This window comes from Penicillium subrubescens (genome assembly GCF_028828155.1).
Source record: "Penicillium subrubescens strain IBT 31985 chromosome Unknown utg000002l_segment0_segment0, whole genome shotgun sequence".
In the NCBI taxonomy this organism is placed as follows: Eukaryota; Fungi; Ascomycota; class Eurotiomycetes; order Eurotiales; family Aspergillaceae; genus Penicillium; species Penicillium subrubescens.
This window is the reverse complement of record NW_026643152.1, coordinates 5,928,520-5,955,082: the sequence shown is the minus strand read 5'-3', so window position 1 is coordinate 5,955,082 and position 26,563 is coordinate 5,928,520. Positions and strand designations below refer to the sequence as shown.

The window sequence follows — 26,563 nt, the reverse complement described above, 5'->3', positions numbered from 1 at the left end:
ACATGTACGTAAGCTCCCCTTCATTGACTTGCAGTCGGAAGGGACCTGAGATCTCCAATACCGCCAACGTGGGAGACGCCTAGTATGCTGCCAATAGAAGGAGAGTATTCTATGGAAGACTTGATGAATTAAATTACGATTTCATGTCCCTCTTGCACGGCGGAGTATTATGTATGATCATAGATCATGATCTTTTGAGATGATTGATGGCTAGGTATCGCTAAACTCCAGTGATGCTAAAAATTATACAAGACAAAAAAAGCATCAGATAGTCACTGAAATGCCAATCGCATTTGCCCTCTCTCGGGCTTGCCTCGACCACCCCGACCTCCTCTGCCCCGAGTTCCTGAGCCTCGAGAGCTATTCGATGGAGCTGCTGGACGAGACTGCGGTTGCGCATCCCTGGCCTCTTGACGCTCCTGAATTTCGAGGTCTTTGGCAAAATGCCAATCATCGTGCTCCTCTCTCTCGATTTCAGGTATGGACCGAGAGCAACGGTTGCAGGTATAGTGTGGCATGGCATTGTCATCCACCTCTGCCTCGGAGACTGGGGTAGGAATAGTCGGGTCATCATGACCTTCCTTGGGCTCAGGACTCTCTTGATCAACCACGGGTTTATCAGGTTTATGTTCAAAAGGCGGTTGAGTGAAGAATCGTTTGATCCCGTTATCGTCAATCTTTCGTTTCTTTTCCAGCGGCGGTGGTTCGTTCGGAGGTACATCGGCATCTCGAGGGCGAGACCCATGATTCAAAGACTTGGCCTGGTCACCCCTAAGCAAGAACCCTTCAATTGCCTTGTTCTTGCTCACCCCGTCCTCGAAACTACTAACGCTCAAGGACAGATTAGAACAAGGCCAGGGTTGTCCATCTGTCATGACTTGCCGCATCAAAGTTCTCGCCAACTCGAAAAGCATACTCTCATCAATTGTACCCGCTGCAGGAATCGGGATCTGACGAGAGCGCATCTGCGCAGTCCGGTGGTGCAGAGCGATCACTCTGGGGCGACGTCTGTTTTCAAGCACGCCATCCTCCACAAGACGACCGTAGATATCTGCTGCAAAGATGTGTAGCCATTTCTCGGCCTGCTCCAACGAGTTGATGCTAGGTCGAAACGACTTGGCCGAGAGCATTGACTTGATTTGTGTTCGGGGGTTAACCTCAGATCGGTCATCACCACGGATAATCCCGTACAGCCATGAGGCAGTGTGATCATCCAATTTGGCACGCAGTGACTCAAGAGGTACATTGAGCAGGTCGCTCACTTTCTCAGTACCAAAATAAGATGTAATCTGATCACCGAGCTTGCCGCCCAGCATGCGAATCTGGGTGAACTTGTAGCCACCTAGGAAGTGCTGGACAGCCCGATTTCGCACCACGGTCTGTTTGTCAGGCTTGTTGCAGGCACTTCCCAGTTTTGCAAGCATTTTGTTACGGGCAAGGCCGGCGGAGCAGGTGTAGTTCAGATTATCCCAGACTGCCTGACGCACGGATCGAACAACTTCCGAGCCAACAAGCATGACAATATCGTCCCAGTCGGGGTCATCTTCCTCCCGCTCATGTAGATCGAGGTCTATCAGACAATCCTCAGAATGCCATTGAACTGCGGTCGTGGGCGGAGGAGGTAGTTCCGCATCACGGTCCCCATCTTGCGAACCTGCCCGTAATTCCGGATATCTCTGGAGCAAAACAATGTACACGATGGGTGACAAGTCAATGAAGACTTCGTCTATACTAGCCTTTTCCAAGGCAGCCGAGAGACCCTGGGTCAAGCGGTGAATTTCGCCATCCGAATCATTCGTGTACCACCGCTCCAACGCCTCCTTCATCGTTTTGAGGATCTTCCTCGACTCCGCCCGATACGGGTCGAGGGAAACCTTGTCGGTCTTGATATTCATAAATGCATCGTCACGGTACGCCCACCGACCCCCCTCTCCTTCTCGGAAAGTCGCGACATGCTGCAGGACAATATTGGGGCAAAGTTTGCGAGCGTCGCCCGCGGTGATCATCCGAGTGATCCCAAACGGCCGCGCGGCGTAATTGACAGCGATCAGTGAGTCCCACTGGCGCACTGCAAGAGGTGCATCGCGGGGTGTCCCCAGGCGCACCATCTCACATTGTGCGTAAAAGGCATCGAGATCGATATGTGCAATTGCGCGGAGCGGGGTGGCTGTCGAACCCTGGCGCAGGAGTTGGAGTTGGCGATGGGTGTAGCGGGAGCGTTTCACGGCATCGTTGGGCGACGCGTTGGGCGGGTCTTCAGACGACATGCTCGAGACTGCAGCATGGCGACGCAGGGATTGATCGCGAGGACAGCTGTATGTCCAGGGTGAGCTATCTCAAGTTGACACAAGCAAGTCTGGGGTGTGCAGAAGCGCGTTACCTTTGAAAGAGCTCCCGAAAGGGCTTAGCGTGCTCACGTGCAGTTCTCAAGCCTCAAATTCTAGGTGTCTAGGATTCCACGGTTAGGCGATGGGAGAAGAACCCACCGCCAACATTCGGATCCAATCAACGGAAGATTTACTGGGCTGACTTGTTATTGTTTGGGACACTTCTCGGGAACTATAGTCAGGGGTATCTACAGTATAACGCTGTCCTGGATAAGTCTAGAGCTACATCGCATCGACGGCGGTATCTGCACATCTTGATGCCCAGTCCATATTCATACCGGTCGGTGTGTGTTTATATGGACCAGCCATCCTCCCAAACTTTCCATGAGTGACAGGGCCACATTCCTTTTTCCCACATGGTTTAAAGTCAAATTGCCTGTCCGTGTTTGGGAGAACGCAAGGATGTTTTCTTTTTTTTCCTCTCTCCTTCCACCATCACCTCCATCACCATGCAGAAAATGCTTGTGGTGAACCGAACATGTTCGAGACCACACCACCTTGGTCAAGTGCATCTGAAAATTTTCTTCATGAATGGCTGTTGGCTCTCCGATCCATCAGAGTCATCATGCTGACACAGCCAATCGCTGAGTGGCGCCCTTGGGAGGGTATGATGCCCAAAGCCACGCATTCGTGCCCAACGCCCAACCGCACCAGCGCCTGTTGGTGGCAACTTCTTCTGGCCGCAGCTCTGCTGAACAGAGATTGGCTGGCAGGTATCTTGCAGTAGTAGCGGGGGAAGGATCATCCACCCTTTCCCATGTCCCCTCTCAAGGCTGATTCGTCCAGCCTGCGACCCTCACACGACGAGCCTGTCCATTCCGACGAGATCCAGCACGGCCTGCTGCTGGGCTGCAGATTCGAAACGGATTCCCTGATGGTGGTGGTCTGGTCTTTATGATTGACCGCTCTGTCTCTTGTTCTCTGCTTTTCTTGCGGGATCCACTGGAGGTCCAAGTGGAGATCGACGTCCGTTCAGCCCAAAGGGCACAGACTGAGTAGCAATCCAAGCTGTGATGGGGGATCGGCCTGACCCTAGTCTCTGTAATTTGTATCCATGGTGGCGCTGTATGAGTAGTGTGTATCGTATCTGATGGAGTCAAAGAAGGATTTTGACTCAAGGTTTAGATTCCGGTTCTGGTGCCTGACCAAAGGGGGGCAAGAGGAGGTCCGAGATGGAAATTGCATCGACTCAGGCGGCTAGCAGCATCATCAGAGGATGAGGACCAGCAGAACAGAACAGGGCTGGTCCAACAGGGTCACACAGGGCTGTCTAAGCCAGATTTGACCATGCATGCCTCTAAACCTGGTTGCAAGATGGATATTGGCTGATGCAAATCTGCTGGATGAGGTGGTCGAAGTGGGGGAGTCGTGGCACCAGCCCAAAGGACCCAAAGGAGGACCCAAAACGAACCAGACGGCCCAACCGTCGTCTTTCCTCTGCCACACTGAGTACGACTGGGCTCTTCCCTGCCTTCGCCCACTTTAGTTCGCCCCTCTCCCCCGTCTCTTCTGTTTAGTTCCTCTTCTCCTTCTTCCTTCTCTCTTCTCTCTCCAACTTTCAATCCAACCTTCACCCCCTTTCACCCCCTCCTCCCTCCCTCTCCCTACCTTTTGGGATCTCTCAAAAAAAGAAAAGCAGGAATAAAGTGGATCTAACAGTGCGACCGCGCTGAATATCAACCCAAGAGGATCTCACCCCCCTCCTCCTGCCGCCTCTCCTCCAACCTGTCCTCTTCGGATCACCGAGCCTGCAAGACTTAATTCAGTCGCTTGGCTTATTGTGAACATCCACGGATTCTTTCGATTTGCCCAGGACATATTCTTTGTTTGCCGGATCAACCAGAACCCAAGGATCTCCAGGATTTTCCGGACGTGTTTTTGTCTTACCCGTTGGACGCCATCTACTATCCCGACCAGGACTACCAGGACTATTCCCAGGACTTTTATATTCTACTGGCCATTCTCCCGGGACTGCTCTTCACGTTCATCAGGACTCAAAGCCAAAAGAAATCCTCTGATTCATCTAAAGTGGTGAAGGATTTCGACTGTGGATTCTGTTTTCTTGCACCGGTCGCCTCATAGAACACCCTGTACTTTTCAATATAACCCAAGGACACGAAACATTTCACTATCCGCCAATTTCTATCATCTGCCATCTTCCCCAGGGACTTTTCTTTCAGCACTGCCCGGATTTTTTTTATTTTCTTCTCTTGGCCCGTCGGAATTAAAATCCCACTTCTGAGGACCTTTCACCTGGACAATACCTTCAGGACCCATAATGACAGGCCGTCAAAATGAATACTTCATCCCCGGCGATGGGATCAGCCGAGAAGTGATCCAAGCAGATATCTGCCGCTATCTTGGAAACGATGCGCTCGTGAGACCTGGCAACCATAGTGTCCGTCTCCTTTCCTTTTCTTCATTCTGTTGTATGCTGTAACCTGGAGCGTGGTAACTGACTCATCCCACAGGGCCGCCAGGGATTCTTCATCCGTGCTTATCGGAATCTCACCTCGGTAAGTTTTGAGACTATTCGACATTAGAACCACAAAAAATGGATTCGCAGGAGCAAAAAAGAACAAACCATCTGACCAACGGACCGGATTTTTATAGGAGATGATTGCTGATCTGAAGGCTGACTCCGCCCGTTGGGAAGCGGATGTCTCGCGTCGGGCTGACCTAGGCTATCCGAGAGGTAGTTACATTCAAGATGTGAGCCCATCTCATGCCCCTAACACTGTCTCAGCAAACTATGCTACATCGGCCATCCATGAGGTTCGCCAACAACAGGGGCCTTCCCCTACCACATACAGCGCGGCTCCGGCACAGCCCTACATGGACCCTTATTCCCAAAGTCCGTACAGCGGATCCCAGACTGCTCCTTACCCAAACCCTTCTTACACATCTACCCACTCCCCCTACGGACAAGGCCAGGCTCCGTACCCTCCACCCCAAGTCACCTACTCTGGCGCCCAGCAACCGGTCGTGACCACGGCGGACATTCACCCTTCTTCTTACACCTACTCGGCCACTGGCCCAGCCTATGGAGGTTACGAAGGTGCTCCCCGCAATGCTCCCAGATACCCGGGACCTGGTTATGATGCCGACCCGGACTATTCTCCCGTGACCTCGGGGATAGCATACCCTGCTTCAACTTCTGCCGCGGATTCCCGGATGTCCGGTTCAATGGAGCCCAGATACACCCCGGAATATGAGCGCAGTAGGCCTCAACCAACCCGGGAAAGGGATCCGCACCGCGGACGGCGGTAAATTTCAGAACAAGAAACATGGCAGTCTTGCGCATGCATGATATGATGACCTTTTTCTTGCATTCTCCCCACCTCCCTCTTTTCTTCCCTTTCCAATGTGGCCCTCTCGATGAATTTCTTTTCTTCCGATCGGACGACCCAAGATGTACATCCTGGGACATAATGATGTCGACGAAAATTCCTTTTAAAAATATCTTGCTGGACAACCCTCTCCGCTTTCTTAATTTTGTCGGCCATGTCATTATCGTGTCTTTTCTCAACCTTATGAAGAACTTCCATTCTCCGGAGAATTTCCAGATTGGGCCACAGGTCATCCACAGTCCCATGATTTCATGGCCCCTCGGGAGCATACTCCTTCGATCCGTCGGACATACCATATTTCCACTTGGTCACGGACTGGATATCCCTGTGATGGAAACATCTGGCCTTGGCTCTCTTGAGTCCTCTCATCGAACCCTCGGGAACTTTCCTCTGTTAATTACCATGCACTATCGTGCAACTGGCCGGTTAGGAGTAGGAGCATTATGCGTTGATACGGGTTCTTTGACGAAAACGGCGGCTTTCGTTTTCTTGGATTTGAGCCCTTTGTCCCGGCTCTAATCACCACCCATTCCAGATATACTCGCCGTCTTCGGGATTTTCCATGTTTCTTTTGCCTCGGGTTTGCTTTATATGTGAAACGGTGTACAGGATTATATTGTGTGTTTAGCATTGGTTTTGATCTTCGATTTCTTTCTCTTTTTCCTTTCTCATCTGTCTCCTTTTTCTTTTTCTCTTTTTTTTTGATCTGGGGACTACCCTCGGTCAGGGCACTGGGGTTGGTTTTGGCTTCCTTTTTTCTTCATTTCCTTCCGCGGGTTGTTGGGAGAGACTGCTTTCATAAAGCGATGCTGATGAACTGAACTACATGTAGATATGAGCATATACGGCGTTATTCCGTCTTGTGGTTGACGCTTGGGGCTTTTTTTGGATGATTGGTTCTATCACCTTAATGGAATCACACCTTGGAGTGTTCACTCTGCTCGGTTCATGTCTTTGGAGAAATTAGCATACCTATAGATTGGGCCTCGCTCTGGTCTAACACCTAATTTACTCAATCATGTGCAAGTCCTTAGGTTTAGCTACTGTTGTATTAATCTACGCTGAGGCTACTCGCATGCCAACTTTTGCTTTCGCACGACAGACTATTCGATTTTCGGATATCGAAGATATCCTCATAATACCTACGAAGCCTTTTACTTTGGCTATTAAGAAAGACAGTTCAAAAGACATTTAGAAAGATCTTTCTTTAAAGATAATTTTATAGCATCTATATTGTAAAACCGTTTCTCTCCAGTGTACCTGTTCCCCGCCAATCTCCGAAGGGGGTATACTGTGTCGTGCGATGGCGTGCGAGTAGCCTCAGCCTTAATCTAGTCCTTGTTGAGCATGCGTCCTATCGAAGCTCGAGAAGTTAGCTGAACGGCATGACTCTCCATGCTTGGACAGTTCATCTTACACGTACTGCATCGACAAGACATTCAAAACGAGCGTGCAGATTTCTGACTTCCCCGTATACTCGTCTGCTCGGAGGCATCCGACCTCATCCATGAACTAAGACATGACCTTTTCGAGCCTGTCTCCCACTAGACCAGGCGGTTTAGATTGGAAAGCATGTCGTATTAAGCAAGTTCTCCAACGCTCAGATCAACACCACCTTACAAATACGCATATTGAACAAAAGAAAGCGACTCAGCGTTGGCTATATGGCCACTCTCAAAACATAGTACATACACTGCAGTGCAACGATCTTGGCACCCGACCATGCCGAATCTGCACGCAAACAAAGATTGGTATCAAAGCGCCTCTCCAGAGAAAGGAACGATCAGTATGGAATCGTTCCTCGTTAACGGCAGAGACTGGACAAAATCCCTGCCGAAGACCTCAATTGTGCAGGCGGCATCGCTAAAGCTTCCATTTTCTCCCCACGTCGGTTGAATCATTCATTCCTCCTCAAGGCAAAAGAAGTCGAGAACGGCCTTCTATATTATCATGTGGCTCGTTGTTCGCTTGTTCGGTCGCTTTTCTCTTAGTCCTCGTAGCCCTGGGGAACCACGCGCGGACCCTTGGGAACTGTGTGTAGATGCTGTGGTTAGTCTTAAGAATCCAATTATGGTACGGCAAGCGAGTCCTGTTGTTCCAGAGAGAATAGGAGGATTTGCAGGCTTACTGGGATATGTCATGGGGATAGGCTCCGGGTCAACGTCACCGAGAGCCCGGCGGAGCGGGGGAAGAGTGACGAGCGCGACGGGTCCCATTGAGCCGATCAGCAGGGAGTAGAAGATCGCAGGCTTCTCGTGAGAGGCCCAGCGGATGTACCGCAGAGGAGTCGACCAGAATTGAGGGGTAGACATGGTGATAGACCGGGTCGGACGTCGACGGGCGGTTCGGGATGAGTTTTTCGAGTAGGAAAGCGGGTTAAAAGGCCCAAAGGCAGAAGACGACACAATTCTTGAGAATTTGAGTCGAATGCAACAGAAGCTACCTGGTTAATGGTGCGTGGTCGAGGCTGAGCGGCGGGGGGAGGTTCAAAAATCGGGAGGCCGTGGGGAAGAAGTGAAGTTCGACGTTCGGAGATGCGATGGATCCAGCAAGTCTTGGCACCGTTCCCATTAACACGTCGCCCTTTCGGGTGATCTATACATCTCCCGTCTATGTCCCCTCTTCAACCCACCTTCTCTTTTTCCTTTTTTTGCCCTTCCCTATTCTTTTTATAGCTGGGCATCAGATCCGCTGTGCGGAATCATTCCAAAATGCGGTGGTGCCTTGCGTTGCTTGTCTGCTGTTTCTTGGCTGCGGTAAATGCTCTGAGTAGCTCCGGCAGCCGCCTGTTGGTTGTGCTTGACGAGTCCACAGAGAAGAGCGCCTACTCGACGTTGTGGTCGGATCTGGAAGGTAATTGGACCTTGAATATCTTGTTCTGAATCAATCTAACTGGTCAATTAGGTCGTGGATACGATGTCTCCTTCGAATCGCCCAAGAGCGACAAGCTGTCCCTCTTCCAGCATGGCGAAAGAGCTTACGACCACCTCTTGATCCTTCCTCCCAAGTCTAAGGGTAGGCTCCCAGCTCTCCGAGGTCTATCCAAAGCAATTGGCTAATATATACAGGTCTCGGCCCCAACTTGACCCCCAAGAGCATCCTGGAATTCCTGAACAAGGACGGCAACATCCTCCTCGCCCTCTCCGGCAAGGCCTCCACCTCCAGCGCCATCAGCTCCCTCCTCCTCGAGATCGATATCAACCTCTCCAATGACCGCTCCGCTGTCGTTGTTGACCACCTCAACTTCGATACGGTCTCGGCCGCCGAGAAGCACGATGTCCTCCTCCTCCAGCGCCCTGGACCGCTGCGCCCCGACGTCAAGGCCTTCTTCGATGGCGAGGGTGTCCTTGCCCTGCCTCGTGTGGCCCCCCAGATCCTCAGCAGTGACAGCGCTCTCGTTGCTCCTATTCTGCGAGCCCCCGCCACTGCCTACGCTTACAACCCGAAGGAGGAGATGCCCGCGGCCGAGGATATCGAGGCCACAGGTTCCCAGCTGAATGTGGTTTCGGCCATGCAAGCTCGCAACTCTGCCCGCTTCACTGTTCTCGGCTCCGTTGAGGCGCTGGAGGACCAATGGTTCTCGGCTTCGGTCAAGGCTCCTGGTGGCAAGAAGACCCCTACCGTCAACCGCGAATTCGCCAAGCAATTGACTGCTTGGACGTTCAAGGAGACTGGTGTCCTCAAGGTTGAGAAGATTGAGCACCACCTGGCTACCGAGGGCGAGGTCGCTGCTCAGGATTTGAATCCCAAGATCTACCGCATTAAGAACGAGACCGTACGCGTTCCTGACTTTCAAGCTCTTGTGTGTCTTAACTAATTGCCTTATCTAAAAACAGGTCTTCAACATTGAGGTGTCCGAGTACTCCTACGACAAGTGGGTGCCCTTCGAGGTCCCCGGCGAGGACGAGCTGCAGCTAGAATTCACCATGCTCTCGCCCTTCCACCGCCTGACTCTCGAGCCCACCAGCCGCACGGAGACAAGCACCGTGTACAGCGCTCAGTTCGTGACGCCTGACCAGCACGGTATCTTCTCCTTCCGCGTCAACTACAAGCGCCCCTTCTTCACCAACATTGAGGAGAAGCACGAGGTGACCGTGCGCCACTTTGCGCACGACGAATACCCCCGCAGTTGGGCTATCAGCGGTGGCTGGGTTTGGATCGCCGGTCTGTGGTCGGTGATTGGAGGGTTCTTGGCTTTTGTTCTCGTCTGGCTTTACTCTGCCCCTGCTGCTGATAAGGTTAAGAAGACGCAGTAGATCTGTATTACAATTGTACTGTCAATGATGCTGTGCATTTGTTTGTTTTTTGTCTGATCCGTTTGCAATCGATATACCCAAATGGGCTGTGTAGATGTGATGTTTCTAGCCCAAGGCCTTTAAAGCTTTGTAGCTGAGAATCGAAATCTCTTTGCATCAGGTCACGCAGTGTACAGTGGGGTTCTATAACTTTGAAACCATAACTAATGTTGAGCATCATCTTATTAGTCACGAGTTGAACAATAGACCATAGAAATGGTATCGATGCCATCAAGAAAGACAATAAGAAAGATATTTAGAAAGAGCTTTCAGAAAACAAGAGGTGGAAGCATATCTGTTGAGCGGTTTCTCTAGTTTCTAGACTCAGACCTTCGAACCACCACTGTATATACCCATTGCCTTATTTCAGATTGGAGATTGCGCCGTAATGTAGAATTGAAAAAAAGAACTCCAGACCATGCCAGCATGAATCAGTACAGCTTCCCCGTTTAAAATACAATGCAGCCAGGCTCTCTGTCGAGCACAATTGCGTGTCATGCATATCTTCTTCCCCTGACGTATCCTCGAGTAGACGTATTGTCTCCTCACAGCCCACGAGTCTTCTCCGGGTCCATTTGTACCTCGTCACCACTGAGTTCCTTGACAGTTGTGTAGGCTGGCCGTCCAGCGTACAGCTGCCCGGACGAGCTCGACTTCTTCTCGTCCATTTCCTTCGCAACCGAGATAGGGTGGTTTCCGCGGAATCGCTTACGCATATCGATCATGCCGCGCCTATATCAACAAAAAGTTCCTCAAGTCAGCGACAAATTTCTTGTCTGGCCCTCCTAGACCTGTCCTTCCACTATTCGGTGTCGCAGAAGTGATCCACTCACTTGCACTCGCTGAACCCTTTGCGCAGCTGTTGACACTTCATGGGCAACTCCTCGGCAAGTGGTGAAGCCAGACATTCACGTGGTGTATGTCGCTGGACCATAATGCAGTCCGACTCCTGCAGGCATTGAGCCAGCGCCTCTCCTGTTTGGTGGTGGCATGCGGTTAGCTCATATGATCTTGACAGCCGTGGGCGCAGTGTACGCGGTACAAGGTCCGAGGTCGGCTTGCAACACTAGAAGCGGTGCAACTTACTGATATCCTGGCACGAGCTGGGCATGATGGTCTCAAGTGAACAATGTCCAGTTGTCCAGCGCGAATGCACTCGGCAGACTGACGCTCCGGCAAATTCGGGCGGATCATTCAACACTTTGCTGATTGGCCTGTGCCCGGGATCTCCCCGGATAAGGTAAGCACGACTTTCACATGAACATGACGTCGCGGGCGCAAGTTCGCGATCTACTCTTCTTCTTCTTCTTCTTCCTAGTCAGATGTCTGCCTGCTCTATATAAGAAACTGTCTTGTCAGGCAGAGCGGTCACGACTATATGCATAGCCTTTGGGCGTGTCGTTTTACATTATGGCGCGTGTTCCCCTGATTGGGAGACTCTTTTGGTATGTCCCGCCGTATCAGGCATCTTACACTTCGTGGTGAACTGACCATAACCTACAGGACCGAATACTTGGCGCTTCTTGCGTCTTTGGTACTTGTTCTACTTGAAACCATCATTCATCTGATTACTTTCTGCCTTCGTGAGTGGACTGCCTTGCAATACCTTGACGAGGGTAACCACTAACCTTTTGCAGCAACGCCGATCATCCGTTTCTGCTACGAACAATCGAAGTCAATCTTCAACAAATTTATCTCCGCCGAGCCGCGCGAAAAACGAACAAAGGAGGAGATTCTTGCGGCCTCGATCGCAGAGGCATCGGATTTCACCGAGATATGCTCGCTATTCGGGTACGAAGCTGAGGAGCATATCGTCCAGACTGGAGATGGATATCTTCTTGGACTACACCGGTTGGCATATCGGAGAGGTGAAGAGAGCATACGAGTCAATCAAGGTGCCGGCGGACTCAGCAAGAAAGTTGTCTACCTTCACCATGGCCTCCTCATGTGCAGTGAGGTGTGGGTTGCCCTGACCGACGAGCAGCGGTGTCTGCCATTCCAGCTGGTTGAGAAGGGCTATGATGTGTGGCTTGGGAACAACCGCGGCAACAAATATGCAAAGAAATGTGTGCGATTCTCGCCCGGCTCGAACGAGTTCTGGGATTTTTCGATCGATCAATTCGCCTTCCACGATATCCCTGACAGCATCGAGTATATCCTTGGAGTGACCGGCCAACCGTCGTTGTCTTATGTCGGTTTTTCGCAAGGCACAGCACAGGCCTTTGCAACACTGTCCATCCACCCACTGCTGAACCAAAAGGTTGATGTCTTCGTGGCACTCGCACCTGCTATGGCTCCTTCGGGGCTACGAAACCGCATTGTCGATTCTTTGATGAAGGCGTCACCCGATTTCTTGTTCCTGCTATTCGGTCGGCGCAGTATATTATCCTCAACAACCATGTGGCAAACAATCCTGTACCCACCCATCTACGTCCGCATTATCGATATGGCACTATCTGCCCTTTTCAACTGGAAGTGCCGCAACATCACCCGAACACAGAAACTGGCCGCCTATCTCCACCTGTACTCTTTTACCAGCACCAAGTCGGTCGTACATTGGTTCCAGATCATCCGCAACAAGAACTTCCAATTCTTCGACGACGAAACTCACGCCCCCTTCAGCGTAGTCGCAAGTGAGCGTTTTTACAAGCCCGTCAAATACCCGACCCGCAACATCAAGACGCCAATCGTGCTCTTGTATGGTGGGAGTGACAGTCTTGTCGATATCAACGTCATGCTTCAAGGCTTGCCTCGTGGTACAGTCGCCAAGGCAATCCCTACATATGAGCACCTCGACTTTTTGTGGGCTTCGGATGTTGACCGTCAGGTGTTTGGTCATGTCTTCGATGCGCTCGAGACGTATAGTCGAAGTGCGGTTGACCCCACCGAGCCAGCGCTGCTTGAGGCACGTCAGGACGGGCGAATACTCGTTGATGGACGTGTTTCTAATACTTCGGCGCCGCGAATCCGCTCTAAGGAGACGTTGCTTAATGGTGCTTCGTAACCCTTTTTTTAGATTGATCTCGTTGACTGCGTTCCTTTTCTTGATGTGAATCATCTGTTATCTTACACATACCCCATTCTGTATACTACATTGATTCGTTCTCTGGTTACCGGCGGTCTGGAGCATGGACCTGCAAATATACAATTACATACCCCCATTTCGTATCAATCTCAGTCCCATAGGTTTCCAGATCTTCCCACTTGTTCCTAGCCAAAGATGACGCTTTCACGCTTTTTCCGGATTCAAGAGCCTGTATCTCATTGTATTTCTAATGACCATTACGCTACGATCGAATTAAAATGTCCCCAGAACAATTCCCGTTCGAAAGTGTAAAATACATTTGCGATAACATTTCTAATCGTCTGTTTAACAAGTTTCCTTCTTTCTAATCATCTTTCTAATCATCTTTCTAATGGTCTTTCTACGTATATTCCTGATTATATCTTCACTTCTGATTAGGCAACTGATATTAATATCCAAAATGACCTTGTCTTGGTCCAAAGCCACTACTATAAACCCCCTTCTTCCTTTCTTTTTCTTTCTTTCTTTCTTTCTTTCTTCTTTCTTCATTCTCCAGGTGCCCTGAATGAGCTGGTTTAATGCTTTTCTCGCGGCTGGCCAGTCCGTTCAGGGCACCCTGAGACTGGCTTATCTCCTCGGGCAGAAACGTAAGTTACACTCCGGGGGTATGAGGTCCTGTACTGATCAGACCATGTGTTTAGATTCTGAGGCCCTGCCTATGATATGGATGCGGACCAGCCAAGGAGGTCAAGCCAATGCGACGATCGACATGGGCACGGAGGTCAAGTTGGCTGCAGTCCCCTCCGACTGGGTCAGGCCGCACTCTTCAGCTAAGGCTAGCGAGAAAAGCAAATAGGAGTAAGAGGGTCGCCCTCTGTGTGGTATTTGGTGTTCTGTGTGGTGCTGTGTGAGGTCTTTTGATCCTTCTCTTCTTTCTTCTCTTCTTTCTTCTCTTCTTTCTTCTCTTCTTTCTTCTCTTCTTTCTTCTCTTCTTTCTTCTCTTCTTTCTTCTCTTCTTTCTTCTTCTCTTTAGACTTTTGAATGGTCCGCCCTTTTTTTGCTCTGTACAATTAATGTTCGAGCCAACTCAATCTTCGAACCAGCAATATCAGCGATTCATCTACTATTCCTTTCTGAATTCTAGTCTCTAAGCTACCTCAGCCCCTTAGAGTCAACATTCACGCAGCCAAATCCGTCAAGATTCCGACTTCGACGTGGAGTAGCCTGCTGGGCCAGAATGCACTGAACCGGGACCCAAGAAATAAGCCACTGCCATCCCCAACGAAAAGGTCGGATTCCAAATTTGAAGCTCATCACGAAACCTTCTGCATTGATTCATCTTCTAGTTATCGACGGCCTTATGCATAGACCTGCAAATATACAATTACATGCCTTCTTTTTCGTGTCACAGTATGGTTTTCCAGCACTTCTCATTCCATCTAAATTAGAGAGGGAAATGACTTTTCGCGACCTCGTTTTTCTCCGAACTTCAAAGTAGCCCTGAATATCATTGCTCTTGACTTTCGTTGCGATCGAGCTAAGACATTACCAGAACTAGCCGCGTTTAAAAATATAAAATCCATTGTGACCTCACTTGAGTATTTCTAACCGACTTTCTTAATTGTCTGTCTTCTTGTCACTCTGCCCATCTCAAAGATCTTGTATCCAGTCCTTTTCCTCTATATCGACTTCATGACCAACTTCGTCCAGACTCCATCCCCAACTTCGTCCAGACTCCATCCGAGCTAACTTATATACCCCAGCTTACAAAGGCATTGTGACACATCTATGACGGAATATTTGCATTATATCTTTTCGAGACCCCCCTTCTACCAGGAACGGAAATAGATGGCGTAGTCAAGCCACAAAGTATAGCGCGAGCTTTGCAGTGTGTTCTGTCCTGGGATTACTCAAACCCTTTTGGAGTTCAAGCTTATTAGGCCACCCGTTCTCGCCCTTGCGTGGTAGTTATGCAGCAGGGAAGACGATTGGACATGACAGGGTATAGAGAGCTGCAGCCCCCTCTCACCGATAGTTCTGCTTACGTCGACAGCGGGGGTTACCTTGCGAATTTGTATCATATAGGAACAACAACATCCTGTACTACACATCTCCTTAATTGTCTACAAAACATCCATTATCTACACAGACATGACCGAGAACAAAGAGCTCACTGGCAAAGTAGCTCTCGGTATGAAATCAACACTTCTTCTCGACACAACTATAATCAAAATAGCTAATTCAGTTGAATCTCCTCTCCAGTAACGGGCGCCAGCCGCGGCATCGGGGCAGCAATTGCCATAAAATTCGCCCAACGAGGAGCAAACATAGCCATCAACTACGTTTCCTCATCCACCGGCGCCGACTCCGTGGCAAACGAAGTCCGCACCCACGGCGTTCGCGTCATCACAGTGAAAGCCGATGTCTCCAACCAGGCCGAAGTAAGCACCATGTTTGAGGTCGTCAAGCGCGAATTCGGCCGTGTGGATATCATCGTGAGTAACTCGGGGATTGAACATTTCGGTGCTCTGGGTGAAGTTACTGGTGATGATATTGATCGCATTTTTGCGGTGAATGTCAAGGGTCAATATTTTGTGGCTCAGGAGGCGTACAAGTATATGGAAGATTTTGGACGGGTTATGTTGACGTCTTCTATTTCTGCGGTGAAGGTGAGAATTGCACGAACATCGATAAGAGGTATATCCCATTCTGACTCTTAATCTCTAGGGTGTCCCAGGACACGCGGTATATGCATCGTCCAAGGCAGCTATCCTGGGTATGGCGAAGTGTCTAGCAGTGGACTTTGGTCCTCGTAATATCACTGTCAATGTCATTGCGGCCGGCGGAGTGAAAACCGACATGTACGATCATAATTCACCGAAGTATATTCCCGGTGGGAAGGATATGACTCCAAAGCAGATTGAGGATTTACTCTCCAAGTGGTCGCCCTTGGGTCGTGTAGGGCTTCCAGAGGACGTTGCGGGCGTGGCGGCTCTGATTGCTAGTCGGGACTCGCAGTGGTTGACTGGTCAGACATTCCATGTTTCTGGGGGTGCATTTATGAACTAGAATTTATCTCATAGGGTAGAAAGAATGTACTGGGGACTCGCGAGCGCGACTTTCTCTATACCGCAAAAACAGCCGCCTGGCTTGCATGAAACGGGTTGCTTGCTTTCAGATCAAATGGTAAGGCTAAGGCGCTCGTATTATAATCATCGATTTTGACACTATTCGTGCCATAAATTAGATGAATACAGCCATCAGAGGGCCTTCGGCTCAATTCCAGGCATCTAGATTACTAAAATACACATTATGATTTCGGAGGGCTCTGGTTACTCTATAGCGGCTCTTTAAGAGACAGACCTTAGCCAGATCAAGCCAAACCAGGCCAAACCAAGCCAAACCAAGCCAAACCAAGCCAAACCAAGCCAAACCAAGCCAAACTTAAGAGCAGAATAGAAGAACAAACGAGGTTGCGGACTCTCGTTTGTGGTGGCGGGCTAGAGACGCGAACAGCAAATCGAAGAGTCATTCTTCAGTCATAACCCTATCTCATTCTGCTCTGATATTATTTTCTCCCGATTATTTTCAACATCTTATCAAATCTTCTTTCCTATCACTCATCAGACCAAAGCACCTTAGTTGACGCTCTTGCACTGTATTCGAGATTATCAACCAACAACATGTTCAAGAAATCTGGTGGAACATTCAAGCCAGTAGCCGACTACGCAAACCCACCCAAATATGATCATCAAAGAAATTACAGGCCCAAAGATGACTGGTACCTTATTGAAATTGGCCCCGATCTCACGTACCATCGCGATTTATTCGTCGAAATCATCTACGCCGAGCATACTCTCCGAGCAACGGTCCAACGGGTGGAGATGATAAAGAAAAACATTCAAGCCCTCGAGAAAGCCGCAAGCATTGAGAATGATAAGACTCAGCTTTCCGGCTGGGAGAAAGAGCTGGAGCAGCTTCAGCGAAAGTGCTGGAAACAAGAGTTGGAGCTCTACGAGCATGAGCAGCTGATCCCCGAGTGGCCTTTGAAACAGAACTACGATTTGCTAAGAGGGAGCGCGGCATGGTACATGCGAAAGGAGCTTGTCAGAGATTGTGCAGATCGAGGGGGCTGCTGCAGTCGGAGTTGTGGATGTTGTGGTCGGCGTCATTTGGATTCTGAACGGAAGAAGGGCGTTGGACACTGTACACTGGAGTGCAGTTGCTGTTCCACCTACCGAGATGTGGAACTTTCGAAGGTCGAAAAAGCAAAAATTACAGAAAATCTTTGTGATAATCTTCGAAATCAGAATCCATCCTTTCTGTTGAGGATGGCAGAGGCTTACTTCTTGAGTCCTGCTCCAGTGGACCACTCTACATCGAAGTCGGAATCTTGGTGGCTTGGCTGCGTGAATCTATTCGTTTTCCTTGGATGTAAAGATTTCTTAGGAGTCACGGTATAGCAGATGCATTACTGATACTGCTGCTTCGACCATTAAGATGGTTCGACTGTTAATTATACAGAAAGAAAGTTAAGGGTGGACCATCCAGAAGCCCATCCAGAAGAACACAAAAAAAAGAAACAAGAGAAGAAAGAAGAAACAAAAACCCACACGCAACACCACAAAGAACACCACACACAGAGGACAGCCTCTTACACCTTGTCGCTACTCGTCTCGACTCGATGGTATTTCGCCATCTTTCTCCTTTGTCGAACCTCTCACATACCACACTCAATTAGGATATCCTTACAGTTGTTCAAAGGTTCGATTCTAGAAACCAGAGAACCGGGCCACCTCCAATCGAGTACTCTTGTTTAAAATGTCCTTCTAAATGTCCTTCTAAATGTCCTTCTAAATGTCCTTCTAAATGTCCTTCTAAATGTCCTTCTAAATGTCCTTCTAAATGTCCTTCTAAATGTCCTTCTAAATGTCCTTCTAAATGTCTTTCGAATCATCTTTCTTGATAGCACTAAACCAGAATAAGGGGTGTATCGTCGTTTTAGCTATTCTACCCTATATGCGCAGCCAAAAATAATGGCTTGGTGACCGACGCAGGGAGCTGTCATGTTTACGACTTCACGGATCGTTGTCGTCTCACTGGGACTTGGCTGTTGCGGTTCCTCTGCGGAGGGTAGAACCGAACGGGGTTCGCAGTTGGAGGCTGATCAAGTTCGAGTCCACTAGCATCTCCTAGCCGAAGGACGCCACATTCGCAACCATTCACCCGACGTGGGACTTTGGCCCACAAGCCTGTCCTTGTCAACTCCTGAGAAGCAGCTCAGTGCCCAACAGCGGGCTCATCAGCGACTTGGACAGCCGATTTCCACAGAGTCTCACAAACGACGATCCATCGTTCCCATCATTGCACCATCATCTCCACAGACGCCGAACAGGGTCCGTACCGACAGCTCTGCCATCCTTGCTGCATTATCTGACCACGCTGGGATTGGTGTGGGCAACCTTACGGAGAGAGCAACTTCAACGGCTGCGGATAGACAGCCACGGGATTCGAATCGCGTATGAATACATAAGACTTCGGCTTATAGGGCAGCTATAATCCTATCCAAGCCTCAACTCCCCCTCAGATACTACTTCCAATCATCAAACAAAAGCGTTCATATGCTGATTCATTCAATTCGAATCTAATCCGTAACTTCAAAAAACGTACATACATATTGAGAACATGAAAACTTGGGGATTCCTTTCAGCCATCATCTAGTAGTAATCACCCAAACAGCCAGGAAAGGCAATGGAAGCAGCCCAGACCGAACAAAATAGAAAATCGCTCATCAAAGAGAAATAGAGAAAGGGGAAACAAAAACAACACAATGCCCATTATTCCCGGGCATCCGTTACCCCCCGACCTAACCAACCAACCCCCTTGGGAAAAATAAAACACACACAAGTCACGGTGGAACGCCCTTCCCCGGAGATACTTGATAGAAGAACTGCCGGGGGAAGAAAACACAAATTTTCTGGTTACATGGAGCAGAATTACAGAAAGACAGACATGTTGTGGAGAGCTAAAATGTATCAATGAATCAAGATTGAGGAGAATGCAAGGTGGTTTCTTCATCTTCAGTCTTCGTCAGCATCTGCGCCGTTCACGGTGCTCGTGGCGGCGCTGGTGGCACTCTCGGCATTGGGGTTGTTGAATGTCAGCTTCAACTTGGGCTGTCCAGGGGTGCCGGTCGTTTGAGGGGTTGCGGTGCCAGAGGCGACACCTACTGACTGGCCATCGCCAGCAACGGAGTCGGAGCCATCGAAGTTGGCAAATTGAGGATGATCTGCGGTCAACTTCTTCAGTTCGCTCACGCATTTAGCCTGTTTGTATGTTAGTCAAAACTTCACCGAGAATCAATTGAGCTTCAAGAGTATACACGTACCTCAATGTCATTGGCATCCTGGAACAGCAAGCTTCCATCCTCGTTGAATGTCCGAGCATTCTGGCAAAGAAGGTGAATGTCATCCCGGAACTCCTTCAAGCCCTGGTAGTCATCACGCTTGATTTTCCTCTCAATCATCTCCACGGCAATGGGATTCTGGATGATTTTGTAGTAGTCGGGATACTGCGAGCGGGGAGGAGGCTTCATGAACGGTTCAATGATCGAGCGCAGAACCGTGCCTCCTTCCTCACCATCAGAGTCGTCAAGCTCCACCTCCTCGGTCATGTCCTTCAAAGACTGCATGACACTGTTGACGATGTTGGTCAAGATGGACCGGTCGGAGCTGCTAAGAGTGTCCGGAATCTTTGGCTGGCGACCTCTCTTGCGCTTGGGCTGTGGCGTCTCCTCGGCGACTTCTTCGGCCTTGCGTTTAGTGGGAGCAGGACCACGGCGGCGCTTCCGTGGAGGAGTCTCGTCGTTCTCAATAGGCTCGGGCGAGGATTCAACCACACCCTGTGCCTTGAGCTTCCTCTTCTCCTTGCGGACCTTGCGATCTTCTCGTTCCTGCAAGTACTGCTCAACCACGTCATCGATTGAGGCGCCAGTCTCCTCGCATTCGGCCACGAGTTTGGTCCACTCCTCAAGCGGAATGTCATCATCATACCGCTTAACCTTGCGTTCACGAGCGCCACGACCATAAACCTCAGTCACAGGCTCTTCGCTAATCGGAGCGTCTTCTTGTAGGTAGATATCGGGCAGTTCCTCATCGCACATCAAACGAGGATAACGACGGCCAGGACCATATTCATCATTCTTCTCACGGTCCCTGTCCATTTGCTGGAAGATGACAAGCTCCTCCTCTGAACGAGCCATTATTTCGTTCAGGTCATCATCTTCCATCTCTTCTTGGTCACCGAGCTGTTCTGTATCTTCCGTAGACTCCAAAAGAGTTCGAAGGAATTTGTCTCGCTCTTCGTTGGTAGACTTGTTATCGAACTTTCCGGCCTGGATGACCTTGCCGTCCATGTCAAGCTTGAACTGCGCACGTTCCAAAATCTTCTCCTCGACGGAGTTGGAACTGATCAGTCGCAAAATGCGAACCTCATTCTTCTGTCCGATACGATGGGCACGATCCTGGGCTTGCAAATCCTGATGGGGATTCCAATCTGAATCGTAAATGATGACGGTATCGGCAGTCTGCAAGTTCAGACCCAGACCACCGGCACGGGTGGAAAGCAGGAAGCAGAAGTAATCAGAGCCGGGTTCATTGAAAACCTTGAGGAGGTCGGAACGATCATCTGACTTGGTGGAACCGTCCAGACGGAGGTACTTGAGGCCTCGCATGCGAAGGAAATCTTCCATGATGTTCATGATCTGAGTCATCTGGAAGAACATCAAGACTCGATGGCCGGTAGCACGGAACTTGGGCAGAACACGGTCAAGCAACTCGAACTTTCCGGCCGTTCGCCAAAGGAGATCGTTGGTCATGCGGCTGGGGTTCATTTGATCCTCAACGGGCTCGAAAACGAACGGATGGTTGCAAAGCTTTCGCAACTGCATGAGCATGTTGCTGAGGCCACGCACATTGGTCTTGCCACCCTTGCCGTCACTAACAGCCATTCTGTTGTGGGTGACCAGCTGCTTGTACAGCCGAGTCTGCAGGGCAGAGAAGCGGCACTTGATGACGCGCTCTTGCTTGTCAGGAAGATCCTTCTCGACATCCTTCTTCAGACGGCGAAGCAGGAAGGGACGAAGAACCTTATGCAGACGACGGATAACGAGCAGCTGCTCTTCTTCGGTCAGGTCCATACGGTCTTGGCCGCCGGTATTGGCGAATGGGGTATTAAACCATTCGTCAAACGATTTGACGGACTTGAAGATGTTGGGCAGGACGAAGTTGAGCAGTGCCCACAGTTCAGGCAGGTTGTTTTGCAGCGGGGTACCGGTCAAAATCAAGCGGTAGCGGGTGTGGTAGTAGGTCGACAAAGTGCTGCTCAACTTGGAGCTGGCATTCTTCATACGATGACCCTCATCGACGATCATGTGGGCCCACTTGATCTTGGAGAGAATGGGACGATCCTTGATGATGTACTCGTAAGTGGTCAGGAGGACCTGGAAGTTGCCCCAGCGAATTTGCTGTTGCTGCTGCTTGCGAGCATTGGGAGGACCCTTGTAGACGACCTTCGTGACTGTAGGCGCCCATTTCTCAAACTCCAGATTCCAGTTAGTCAGCGTACTGAGAGGTACAATAACCAGGAAAGGTCCGTTGCTCCGCTTCTTCTCAATGATGTAGGTGATCAAACTGATGGTCTGAATTGTCTTTCCAAGACCCATTTCATCTGCAAGAATACCGTTCAGGTTGTTGTTGTAGAGCGAAATCATCCACTGTAGACCCTTAATTTGGTACTCCTTGAGAGTACCACCAACGAGGATAGATGGCTGCTCAGTGACCGTCTCTTGGATGCGATGAGCAACCGCATAGTAGTCGACCTTCTTCTTTCCAGAAGAGCCATCATCCTCTTCGACATCACTGTCGGCGATTTCTTCGTCTTCGTCCTCGAAGTCTTCATTATCGCCGTAGCGCTCAGCTTGGTTGCGCTGTTGCTGTCTGACGGAGTTGGCAAGTTCCTTCAAGAACTTATCTGTCTGTCCAAGCAAGTGCGAAATACGTGAATCCTTGGCCTGTCCCAGGAGCTTCAGGTAAGTCTCCTCATCGTTGGCCTTCAGGGCTTGCAGACGTTGTTTGGCGGTACGTTCCACGCGCTTCTGTTCCTCACGTTCCATGTGCTGGTGATGCTGAATCATCATACGACCAAGCTTATTGAGTCGATTGCGATTGTTCACCGAGGCTTGGAGAAGCTCGACACCGTGGTTGAGGATTGCCTGAAGCTGATCGTATTGCTTCTTCTTCTCACGAGTCTCACGAGCATCACGCTGTTGCTTCTCGAGCTTCTCGGTAATGCGGGCCTCACGCAGCGAAGGACGCTTCATACGACGATGAACGGCACGATTTGTTTGGTTCGTCTCACTGGCATCAAATCCAGTACGACGAATCTTCTCACGCAGAGCCTGCTGCTTCGCCCGCAGACCCAATGACTTGAGCTCGATGAGAGCCTTCAGCTTCAACGAGTCATCGCCTGTGGGCGCGTCGCTCTTGCTGGTGTCCCAGACACCGATGTTTGCCGAAAGTTTCTCGAGCTCCTTCATGCGAGCTGTCATGCGGTTGTAAACAAGAGCCTCGCGATTCTCGCGGAGCTGGCGCCAATCAATACCACTGCACTCGAAAGCAGGAATACGAGGACGATTGATGCGGTGTTTGTGGTCTCCAAAGTTGATGAGCTTGTGAAGGATAGTGTCGTCGATTTGATATTTGGTATACGAGTCCTTCTCGGAAATAACTCCGTCGACGTCGGTGATTGATCCAGCGGCATTCTTGTCAGACCCATCCACGACCTTTTCAACCGCTGCGATCTTGTCCGCGGTAGTGGGTGTCTGTGGTTTCTTGGGTGGGAAGAGCTGCTGGTAAAGAGCCGGTGCGATAGCCTGATTTTTGGAGAGCGTCTTGAATGCCATTATTTGGTTGCGAAGGGTAGCGAGTTGCTCTTGTGAGAAGCTTCCGCTACCAACGGTGGCACCTTTCCGGTTGGCGTTTGCCTGCGAAGCGCCAGATTGTGTGTCGGGGATAGCTCCGGTCATCGATGAAGTCGAAACGGTCCGGGCTTCAAGAGACGAATGTTTGTCAGTACGAGCGTAGCCAAAATATAACAAGTACATAGGAAAGCTTACCGTGTACACCATTGGTGGCGGCATCAGGGACCGCACCGTTCTGGTTCACATTCACGGGGTGAGCGACCAGCTGCTGAGCTTGTTGAGCCTGCTGCTGGCGCTGCTTCTGTTTCATCATTTGCTGGCGCTGGATAGTGGCGAGAAGCTGATGAGCCTTGATGTATTCAGGGTCGTTAGGGTTGACGCCCTGCTCCTGCATCTGCTTGAATTTCTGCAGCAATGTTAGATGAGCCAGCCAATATATGAGCAAACAAATAGCGACAGTGAAACAAAAGCATTGATAATTAGTTGGGTTGTCGTAAAGATAATCAAATACTGACCTGCAGAACCTCCTGGACGTGTTGTTGGGTCAGGTTCGCCGGCAAGGCGTAATTGCCAGGCGCCATGGTAGGCGCCGACTGCAAAGAAGCCATGATGTTGCACGTGAATCCTCAATTCATAGACTACCCAAGGGCGCGATGGGCAATCAATGCGACGAAGAACGAAGTGGACGTAGACTGGAAGTCGCGGGCTCCACTTTGTTACTACGCCTGGTCGCGCCCGGAAGCGAAGGGAGGAATGGAAAGCGCGACCGGGGGGTGGGCGGAGAGCGCGATGGGGCGGTTTGGCGATGGACTGGAGAAGGGGAAAGGGTCTGTCGAGACTTTTGGTGATGAGCAGGGAGATTTTTGATGTGGTGGTCGGAGCTTCGGAGATGCGATCGATGGAAAATGGGGTTGGGGGTGGATGGCGGGTACTTTGGCTGGACAAAAGGGGAGCGCAAGAAAGCGAGTAATTTGGCAGCCGCGCGACAGCCTGGGGGGAGGGGGAGGCTAAAAGCGAACTTGCGCTGGGGAAGGCGCGTCGCAGGTGTGGATGGATGAAAATGGAGATGGAGGGGACCGAGTTGCGCGACTCGCTCGGGGAAACCTGGTGCTCTTCGCTGGAGTAGGCGACAGGGCGACTAACAACAGGAGGGCGGCGAGAGGAGATTTCGTGTGCTGGTCGTGGTCACGGGGCAGACGGGCTGACTCAGCGTTGGTTGTTCTGGAGGCTGCGCAGGGGCCACTGCAGTTCTGGTACCCCGACCACCTCTTTATGCCAGGGAATTAAGGCAGCGACTTCACTTCACTGTATTCAAAAATCAGGTACGATCATACAATCCACTCATGCTCGCAAAAGGAAAGCTGCCATCTAGCTATATTAGACTAGCTGACACGAGCCATACTTATTCTATCTGTTGCAGCTAATCAAAGCAGGAGAATAAAGGAATAGAGAACGAACAACTCCCCCAAATCAAGTCCAATTCAGCAAATGACTAAAAAGCACCATCATAATGAACGGAGGAAATGCTGCACAGAGTATCAAAAGTGCAAAAATAAAACGACTGAAAAGTCCCAGTTCGCATTCGAGGGACCACCAGTCCTGAAGATAAGAATAAAAACTACCAATCCATCGCCAAAGTCGATCGTGATCCTGTCCGAAAACTCCCAACCCCATGTACCTGATCAAAAGCAAATGTTGCCGCATAGATCACCAGCCAGCCCTGTTATTTTCTGCTTTACAAGTCCGTCACCGTCACCAAAGATCGCTTCATGGGCGGTGGCGGAGGTGGTGGCTTCTTGGAACGCGAAGGGGGTGGAGGTGGAGGAGCCTTCTTGGTCATACCTGAGGCATTCAGGGCAGTAGAGCTAGGCCGACGAGAAGGTACGCTGCCATAAGATGTAGCTGGTGAGGTTGATCGACCACCATACATACGGTCAGGGCTGATACGGCCGTAAGAGCTAGCTTCGGAGTCTGCATAGGGATCGGCTGGGAACCTTCCGCCGATAGGTTGTACACTGTTCCGACGGTTGGTGAAGTTGTCGCTGGCGGTTCGCTGAATCCATTGAGTTGCAACTGGAGATTGGTCTTGACGCAACTGAGTCGGGCCTTCGAAAGTTGGTGTCCGGCTGAGACCTGGTCGAGCATAGCCATTGCTAGCCGGGTAGGCGTCTCGTGCGGGAGAGTCTGCCATGTACGTTGAAACCGTTCTGTTTGACCGAATCGTGGGTCGACTCTCGGTGACAACTGCCAACTCCTCCTGCAGAGGCTCATAGCGCTCCTGGTACGAGTGGGCAGTGTTGGACCGGGCTCGTGTAGGACGGCGAGGCGGAGTTGGGCCCTGGCCGGACACGCCAGGCCATTCGCTCTTAAGCTGCAGAAGCGCTTCGCGACATCTCTCATGGTACTCCAGCTGGGCATCCAAGAAAGTTCCCAAATCCATCACGCTGTCCACCTCTGCTTCCTTGATATCTTGCATGCGGCGGAGCACATCGTCATTGGCTTCTTCATACTTGACCTTTTGGCTGCGTAGCTCTTCTTCCACGCGGAAATCCTCCCTCTTCACCTTCTCCATCTTGGACAGCGAAGTGTCATATGCCAGTCTCCGACTGTCAAGCTTCTTCCGGGCCTGCTGGTAATCCTTCATCTGGGTGAGAGATCTCTCCAGGGACTCGAGCCAGCTCGAAGTCGCCTGTGCAATGTAGCTCTCTTGAATGCGCGCAATGCGCTCTTCCGTCCGTCCAAACACTAGAAGAGTAGGGTTAATTATCAATTCATCAGGGCCGTAACTGGCGCATTGCGATTACTTACTGGTCAGGCACTGTCCATATTCGGAGTTTGCGTCAAAGTCTTCTCCGTGGGTGACCATGCTGCTTCCCAAGTGGGCAATTGGGAGGGTCTTTTCCTTATCATCGCCCTCGCTGCGCTTGGAGACGGCTTTGACGTATGCGGTCATGGACTTGTGAATGCGGTCGACGCCTAGACGAGAGCGCATTAGTATATAATTTTATTTGATCAGGACAACTTTGGCTCACCTTCATGTCGCACTCCCATCTCCGTCTCCATTGCCTTGAAGTCATCTGACTGGCAAGTCTTGACTTCTCCGCCCATTCGCTCGCCAGCCCATTGCTTCAGGCGGCCGATTCTCTTGTTCATATGCATGGTGATTATTTTGCGCTCCGAGATGTGGATAGAAATAATGAATCTCGAGGGAGATTCGCAGGGTAGACACGATCGACAACTGCGCACAGCACAGTCTCAGAGGCCGGGATAGATGCGAAAAACGATGGTTGAGTCAAACGATCGTGAAGTGATCTAAACAACAAAATTGCAGATCGAGGATAAAACTGATAAGTATCAGAAAGAGAGACGGTCCCAAAAAGAGGCGGGAATTGTGTACAGAGTCAAAAGGTCAAAAAGGGTGGAGATGGAGGGAGAGAGAGAAAGCGGAGGAGGTTGGGAAGGAAGACACGGGGGCAAAGGGGAGGAGGAGGGCAAGTTGGAGAAATTAATCAATTAAAGTACAGTAA

The 26,563-nt window shown here is 50.4% G+C and overlaps 11 protein-coding genes across 11 annotated transcripts; 5 read left to right on the top strand and 6 right to left on the bottom strand.

The window, feature by feature from the left end:
- Positions 1–272: 272 nt before the first annotated feature.
- Positions 273–2,267, bottom strand: N7473_003480 (DNA-directed DNA polymerase eta; the record flags this gene model as incomplete). The annotated part of the gene is made up of 1 exon (XM_057149420.1): positions 273–2,267. One exon carries the CDS (start codon positions 2,265–2,267, stop codon positions 273–275), a length of 1,995 nt encoding a protein of 664 aa, XP_057013074.1.
- Positions 2,268–3,839: 1,572 nt separating this feature from the next.
- On the top strand, positions 3,840–6,778 carry N7473_003479 (putative transcription factor RfeG). Its single transcript, XM_057149419.1, has 3 exons — positions 3,840–4,785; positions 4,859–4,903; positions 5,001–6,778. Exons 1-3 carry the CDS (start codon positions 4,666–4,668, stop codon positions 5,655–5,657), a joined length of 822 nt encoding a protein of 273 aa, XP_057013073.1. The 5' UTR covers positions 3,840–4,665; the 3' UTR covers positions 5,658–6,778.
- A 557-nt stretch (positions 6,779–7,335) lies between these two features.
- On the bottom strand, positions 7,336–8,238 carry N7473_003478 (NADH:ubiquinone oxidoreductase subunit NDUFA3). Its single transcript, XM_057149418.1, has 2 exons — positions 7,866–8,238; positions 7,336–7,768 (listed from the first exon to the last, which is right to left on the bottom strand). The coding sequence occupies exons 1-2, from the start codon at positions 8,047–8,049 to the stop codon at positions 7,725–7,727; spliced, it is 228 nt and encodes a 75-aa protein (XP_057013072.1). The 5' UTR covers positions 8,050–8,238; the 3' UTR covers positions 7,336–7,724.
- A 210-nt stretch (positions 8,239–8,448) lies between these two features.
- N7473_003477 (dolichyl-diphosphooligosaccharide-protein glycotransferase) lies at positions 8,449–9,993 on the top strand (the record flags this gene model as incomplete). Its single annotated transcript, XM_057149417.1, has 4 exons — positions 8,449–8,590; positions 8,642–8,752; positions 8,806–9,512; positions 9,574–9,993. 4 exons carry the CDS (start codon positions 8,449–8,451, stop codon positions 9,991–9,993), a joined length of 1,380 nt encoding a protein of 459 aa, XP_057013071.1.
- A 584-nt stretch (positions 9,994–10,577) lies between these two features.
- On the bottom strand, positions 10,578–11,143 carry N7473_003476 (PET191 family protein; the record flags this gene model as incomplete). The annotated part of the gene is made up of 3 exons (XM_057149416.1): positions 10,578–10,764; positions 10,866–11,007; positions 11,119–11,143. The coding sequence occupies 3 exons, from the start codon at positions 11,141–11,143 to the stop codon at positions 10,578–10,580; spliced, it is 354 nt and encodes a 117-aa protein (XP_057013070.1).
- Positions 11,144–11,442: 299 nt separating this feature from the next.
- Positions 11,443–13,036, top strand: N7473_003475 (sterol esterase; the record flags this gene model as incomplete). The annotated part of the gene is made up of 3 exons (XM_057149415.1): positions 11,443–11,477; positions 11,536–11,615; positions 11,670–13,036. 3 exons carry the CDS (start codon positions 11,443–11,445, stop codon positions 13,034–13,036), a joined length of 1,482 nt encoding a protein of 493 aa, XP_057013069.1.
- An 857-nt stretch (positions 13,037–13,893) lies between these two features.
- N7473_003474 (uncharacterized protein) lies at positions 13,894–14,371 on the bottom strand (the record flags this gene model as incomplete). The annotated part of the gene is made up of 2 exons (XM_057149414.1): positions 13,894–14,119; positions 14,214–14,371. The coding sequence occupies 2 exons, from the start codon at positions 14,369–14,371 to the stop codon at positions 13,894–13,896; spliced, it is 384 nt and encodes a 127-aa protein (XP_057013068.1).
- Positions 14,372–15,142: 771 nt separating this feature from the next.
- On the top strand, positions 15,143–16,136 carry N7473_003473 (uncharacterized protein; the record flags this gene model as incomplete). Its single annotated transcript, XM_057149413.1, has 3 exons — positions 15,143–15,248; positions 15,320–15,726; positions 15,785–16,136. Coding segments are annotated over 3 exons (855 nt in total), but the record flags the coding sequence as incomplete, so codon positions are not given.
- Positions 16,137–16,740: 604 nt separating this feature from the next.
- On the top strand, positions 16,741–17,470 carry N7473_003472 (uncharacterized protein; the record flags this gene model as incomplete). The annotated part of the gene is made up of 2 exons (XM_057149412.1): positions 16,741–17,144; positions 17,443–17,470. The coding sequence occupies 2 exons, from the start codon at positions 16,741–16,743 to the stop codon at positions 17,468–17,470; spliced, it is 432 nt and encodes a 143-aa protein (XP_057013066.1).
- Positions 17,471–19,137: 1,667 nt separating this feature from the next.
- Positions 19,138–23,644, bottom strand: N7473_003471 (putative RSC complex subunit (Sth1); the record flags this gene model as incomplete). The annotated part of the gene is made up of 4 exons (XM_057149411.1): positions 19,138–19,383; positions 19,446–23,164; positions 23,232–23,442; positions 23,552–23,644. The coding sequence occupies 4 exons, from the start codon at positions 23,642–23,644 to the stop codon at positions 19,138–19,140; spliced, it is 4,269 nt and encodes a 1,422-aa protein (XP_057013065.1).
- Positions 23,645–24,358: 714 nt separating this feature from the next.
- N7473_003470 (uncharacterized protein) lies at positions 24,359–26,555 on the bottom strand. Its single transcript, XM_057149410.1, has 3 exons — positions 26,069–26,555; positions 25,845–26,012; positions 24,359–25,781 (listed from the first exon to the last, which is right to left on the bottom strand). Exons 1-3 carry the CDS (start codon positions 26,193–26,195, stop codon positions 24,772–24,774), a joined length of 1,305 nt encoding a protein of 434 aa, XP_057013064.1. The 5' UTR covers positions 26,196–26,555; the 3' UTR covers positions 24,359–24,771.
- Between the last annotated feature and the right edge of the window lie 8 nt (positions 26,556–26,563).

Coding starts and splice junctions, on each gene's coding strand:
- N7473_003470 (XM_057149410.1), bottom strand. CDS start 26,195: ATGCATATGAACAAGAGAATCGGCCGCCTGAAGCAATGGGCTGGCGAG. Junction 26,013..26,068: donor GATGGGAGTGCGACATGAAG/GTGAGCCAAAGT, acceptor GCTCTCGTCTAG/GCGTCGACCGCATTCACAAG. Junction 25,782..25,844: donor ATATGGACAGTGCCTGACCA/GTAAGTAATCGC, acceptor CTACTCTTCTAG/TGTTTGGACGGACGGAAGAG.
- N7473_003479 (XM_057149419.1), top strand. CDS start 4,666: ATGACAGGCCGTCAAAATGAATACTTCATCCCCGGCGATGGGATCAGC. Junction 4,786..4,858: donor TGAGACCTGGCAACCATAGT/GTCCGTCTCCTT, acceptor CTCATCCCACAG/GGCCGCCAGGGATTCTTCAT. Junction 4,904..5,000: donor CTTATCGGAATCTCACCTCG/GTAAGTTTTGAG, acceptor GGATTTTTATAG/GAGATGATTGCTGATCTGAA.
- N7473_003478 (XM_057149418.1), bottom strand. CDS start 8,049: ATGTCTACCCCTCAATTCTGGTCGACTCCTCTGCGGTACATCCGCTGG. Junction 7,769..7,865: donor TATCCCCATGACATATCCCA/GTAAGCCTGCAA, acceptor ATCTACACACAG/TTCCCAAGGGTCCGCGCGTG.